The 5,166-nt window shown below is 41.0% G+C and overlaps 1 protein-coding gene across 1 annotated transcript; it reads right to left on the bottom strand.

Annotated features, from left to right (window-relative positions):
* Positions 1 to 3,979: 3,979 nt before the first annotated feature.
* On the bottom strand, positions 3,980 to 4,951 carry LOC111159279 (olfactory receptor 56A3-like). Its single transcript, XM_022521695.1, has one exon. The coding sequence runs from the start codon at positions 4,937 to 4,939 to the stop codon at positions 3,980 to 3,982; it is 960 nt and encodes a 319-aa protein (XP_022377403.1). The 5' UTR covers positions 4,940 to 4,951.
* Positions 4,952 to 5,166: the final 215 nt, after the last annotated feature.

Consider the following 5,166-nt stretch of genomic DNA (forward strand, 5'->3'; position numbering starts at 1 on the left):
TTAGCATGGTAAATGGCTCTCCACCCCCTCACTTTAAATCTGGAGGTGTCTTTGGGCCTGGAATGAGTTTTTTGTAGACAGCATATTGATGGGTTTTGTTTTTTTAATCCACTCTGGTACCCTGTGTCTTTTGATTGGGGCACTTAGCCCATTTACATTCAGAGTAACTACTGAAAGATATGAATTTAGTGCCATTGTATTGCCTGTAAGGTGACTGTTACTGTTTATTGTCTCTGTTCCTTTCTGGTGTACTACTTTTAGGCTCTCTCTTTGCTTAGAGGACCACTTTCAGTATTTCCTGTAAATCTGGTTTGGTGTTTACAAATTCTTTTAGTTTTTGTTTGTCCTGGAAGGTATTTATCTCTCCTTCTATTTTCAATGATAGCCTTGGTGGATATAGTATTTTTGGCTGCATGTTTTTCTCGTTTAGTGCTCTGAATATATCATGCCAGCTCTTTCTGGCCTGCCAGGTCTCTGTGGATAAGTCTGTTGCCAATCTAATATTTTTACCATTGTATGTTACAGAGTTCTTGTCCTGTCTTTCAGGATTTTCTCTTTGTCACTAAGACTTGTAAGTTTTACTATTAGATGATGAGGTGCAGACCTATTTTTATTGATTTTGAGGGGGGTTCTCTGCACCTCCTGGATTTTGATGCTTGTTCCCTTTGCCATATTAGGGAAATTCTCTACCATAATTTGCTCCAAAACACCTTCTGCCCCCCTCCCTCTTCTTCTTCTGGATTCCCAATTATTCTAATATTGTTTCATCTTATGGTATCACTTATCTCTCAAATTCTTCCCTCATGGTCCAGTAGTTCTTTGTCTCTCTTCTGCTCAGCTTCTTTATTCTCTGTCATTTGGTCTTCTATACCACTAATTCTCTCTTCTTCCTCATTTATCCTGGCAGTAAAAGTTTCCATTTTGGATTGCACCTCATTAATAGCTTTTTTGTTTCAGCTTAGTTAGATGTTAGTCCTTTATTTCTCCAGAAAGGGCTTGTATTTCTCCAGACAGATTTTCTCTAATATCTTCCATGCCTTTTTCGAGCCCAGATAGCACCTTGACAATCATCCTGAACTCTAGATCTGACATATTACCAGTGTCTGTATTGATTAGGTCCCTAGCCTTTGGTACTGCCTCTTGTTGTTTTTTTTTTTGTTTGTTTGTTTGTTTGTTTTTGTGGTGAGTTTTTCCACCTTGTCATTTTATCCAAATAAGAATATATGAATGAGAGAATAAAATACTAGAGGGTGGCAAAGACCCCAGAAATATGTATGCTAACCAAATCAGAGAGACCCCAAATTGGGGAGAGAAGAAGGGGGCAAAAAAGTAGTAAAAAAAAATTAATGAAATTAAAAAAAAATATATATATATATATTAGACTGATGAATAGAACAGAGCAACCCACTTGATTTTGGGTATATTTTGGTCTTTTTAGAAGAAATTTTAAAGAAAGAAAAGCATATATATATATATATATGGGTAAACACAATGAATAAGGGTAAACATGACTGTAAAGATGAAAATTAAAAACAATTCTAAAAAAGGAATTGATAAGATAAGTTGTTTGGACAAAGAAAGAAAAATAAAATGGAGAGAATTTGCTCTGTCTGGAAACTGGAACATAGCCCTGTGCTAGATTTTTTTTAAAGATTTTATTTATTTTTTTGACAGAGAGAGAGATCACAAGTAGGCAGAGAGGCCGGCAGACAGAGGGGGGTAAGCAGGCTCCCCGCCGAGCAGAGAGCCTGACATGGGGCTCGATCCCAGGACCCTGAGATCACGACCCGAGCTGAAGGCAGAGGCTCTAACCCACTGAGCCACCCAGGCGCCCCTATCTCTGTGCTAGATTTATGGTATATTTTGATCTATTAGAAGAAATTGTATCCCAAGATTTTTTTAGAAGAAAAAACCATATATGTATACAAAAAATAAAGGTAGATACAATGAAGGATAAAATATGACTGTAATAATGAAGGTTTAAAAAGATATATATATTTTTTAGAAAGGCAATTTTAAGATAAACTAGTTAAAAAATGTTAAAAGAGGAATGAGGAAAAGTTAAAAAAATAGAATAAGAAAAAAATAAAATTAAAAAAATTTAATTACCTTTGCAAGACTAAAGAGTCATGGGGAGAAATCCATGAATTCTGTGCTTTGCTTTCCCATCCTCTGGAATTCCACTCTTCTCCTTGATCAGTGAACTTGGTCTTGGCTGGATGTTCTTGCTGATCTTCTGGATAAGGGGCCTGTTGTAGTGATTCTCAAATGTCTTTGTCTGAGGTGGAATTGCACTGCCCTTGCCAGGGGCCGGGCTAAGGAATCTGCTTGGGTGCTTTTGGGAGCTTTTGTTCCCTGAATGCTTTCCATAGAGCTCTGGAGGACAGGAGTAAAAATGGTGGCCTCCCAATCTCCAGCTGAGAGCTCGTGGTCCCACCCCTCAGTGCACCCTTGGAGAAAAGTGGTCAGTCACTCCCATCTCCCTAGTCTCTGGTTGCTCTCCGAGCTCACCCACCTTGTGACTGAGCATTTCTATCTCTGGTGTGCAGCTGTGTTTGGAGTCTCCAAACTCAGAAGATTCCTGCCACACTGCTACTCCAGAGCAGGAAGGTGAGACTCTCCAGATCTGCCACTTGTGGGGGTCCCTGCTCAAAGAGCAGATCACAGTTTAAGGTAACCCAAAGCTGAGAGCTCACTCCTCAGCTCCATCTCTGTAGTCAGCTTCCTTGCTCTGATACTTGTGAGCTCTGCTACACTCACACACCCCTGATCCTTTGGTGACCCTGTGGGACCTGAGACCACACTGTCCCCATGAGGGCTTCACCTATGCTTAGCCTCTGGAGCGATATCCCTCAGTGAAGCAGACTTCTAAAAGTTCAGATTTTGTGCTCAGTTCCTCCACCACTTGCCAGGAGCCAGCCCCTCTCACCACAATCTGTCTTCCAGTGGCTTTGGATTTGCTTCTCTGCAAGTCCTACCTTTCAGAAAGTGGTTGATTTTCTGTTTCTAGATTTGCACTCTTCTCTTTGATCTCCTGTTGTGTTTGTAGGTGTTCAGAATGGTTTGATAACTATCTAGCTGAACTGCGACCCAATGTCATCTCAGTCTGCTACTCCTCTGCTATCTTGACTCCCTTTTTTTGTTGGATACTATTTTTAAATACTGTGGTTAGGGAGACCCAATGGACCTGAGGGAAGGAGCTATGTGTCCAGAGGAACAACAAGCAAAAGTCCCAGAGACAGGGATGTGGTTCATATTTTTGAGAATCTGTTAGGGAGGCAGTTTTGACTGAAGGACTGAAGGAGATCAGATATATAAAGGAGCCCCCACCTACAGAAATGAATTCCCCTCTCCTCTGGGGTTATTTATGTGTTTTAATCTAATTCTTATTACAGTAATTTTACATGTTTTTGGCTCCCACCCACAGGACTTTAGAGTAATAGGATCAAGATTTATGTATGTTAGAGTTCCATTTTCTAGTTCAATGCTGGACATAAAATAACTTTCAAAATATATTTGAATGCCCAAGGGAAAGGTTAAAGCATAATGGTTATTTTCAACATTTTTTAACAGTTGTTTTAAATCTCATTTTACTTTTTCAAAGTCAATTCACTGTCTTTAAGTTCTGATACTTCCCAGAAGCCACACATCTTTAAGTGAGTATGGATTTTCCATCACACTGACTTTAAAAGGGACTTCATTCAAGAACAGACAATGAAGTATGATGATTGCGTCATGAAAATTCATAGCCCCTGGTATGGGTACCATGATGAGACTTTTACATCTATATCCTTAGTCACTTCCTGAAAATGATGGAAAGTAAGAGTTGTGATTTGACTGGAGGTAAGAGGAAACCAAGCAGTTCATATCTTCAGGCCTGTCCAGAGAGATGATGAGGATTGCAATTTTATCTCCAAGTTCTTGCTTTGCAACTGTGATTTGAGTGGTTGTGGTTGAGAAAAGTCAAGCTAGAACACAATTAGTTACTGCTCTTTCCCACTCTCCTCAGTAATTTCCCAATCCCCTCTTTAATCTCCTGGGTTCGTACCCCATAGACAATGGGGTTGAGAGCTGCAGGAATTACATGGTGTAGGACATTAAGTAAGATGGGGATATCAGGGGAAATTTTTTTCTTGGCAATATGGGTAAAAACAAAGACCAGAAGGATGGTGCTGAAGAAAAGGATGAGAATGAAGTGGGAACCACATGTGCTCAGAGCTTTGGCAGCTGCCCCTTTTGCCTTGAGTCTAAGAACGGCTCTTAGAATGAAGATATAGGAGAGGAAGATGAGGATGAGGTCAGAGCCCAGAAGAGTCCAGGCCACAATTAACTGGTATATTTTGTTAAGGACAACGTTATCACAGGAGAGCTTGGACACAGAGAGGTTGGCACAGATACAGTTCTCAATTATATTTTTTCCACAATAATGGAGCCGGGCAGAGAGGATGGGAATGAACATAGTAAGAAATGCATTCCTGGCCAAAATAAAAATAGCAGCCTTGGCTACAAATTGGTCAGTGATGATGGATGGGTACCTCAGTGGGTGGCAGATGGCTACATAGCGGTCATAGGCCATGACCATGAATGTGCAGGACTCCATGCCAAGACAGCAATTCATGATGTACTTCTGGAGGAAGCAGGCATAGAAGCTGATGGACTTGAGGTCAAACCAGAAGATGGCCAGGACCTTGGGGATGACGGTGAGGCAGAGTGCAATGTCCAACAGGGAGAGGAGGCTGAGTAAGTAGTACATGGGCTCGTGCAGAGAGGCCTCCAACCAGACAGTGATCAAGAGGGTGGCATTGGCTCCCATGGCCAGGAAGAAGAGGAGGCTGAGGGGCAGAGACAGCCAGTGCTGCCAGCTGGGGGACCTGACAAAACAATTCAGGATAAAGTCCGAGACTTCGACAGAGAGGTAGCTGCTGTTATAAGGTAGCATCAGCAGTGACTTTAGTAATGCAGATGTCTTTGAGTAACTAAAGAAGAGAGACGGAGTTAACCTATCATAGACTCTGATGACTATGTACTTAGCTTATAAAATCTATGAGGGTAACACCTACCCCACCACCCTTTTCCTAGCACAAATTTTTTTTGGCACATGAGAGGTGGTTAATAGACATTTGTTGAATATACAATATAGTGTTTCCTCATCTTTGTTCTTTCGTC

Source organism: Enhydra lutris, unplaced genomic scaffold (genome assembly GCF_002288905.1).
Source record: "Enhydra lutris kenyoni isolate GAN:26980312 unplaced genomic scaffold, ASM228890v2 scaffoldscaffold68, whole genome shotgun sequence".
Classification (NCBI taxonomy): domain Eukaryota; kingdom Metazoa; phylum Chordata; class Mammalia; order Carnivora; family Mustelidae; genus Enhydra; species Enhydra lutris.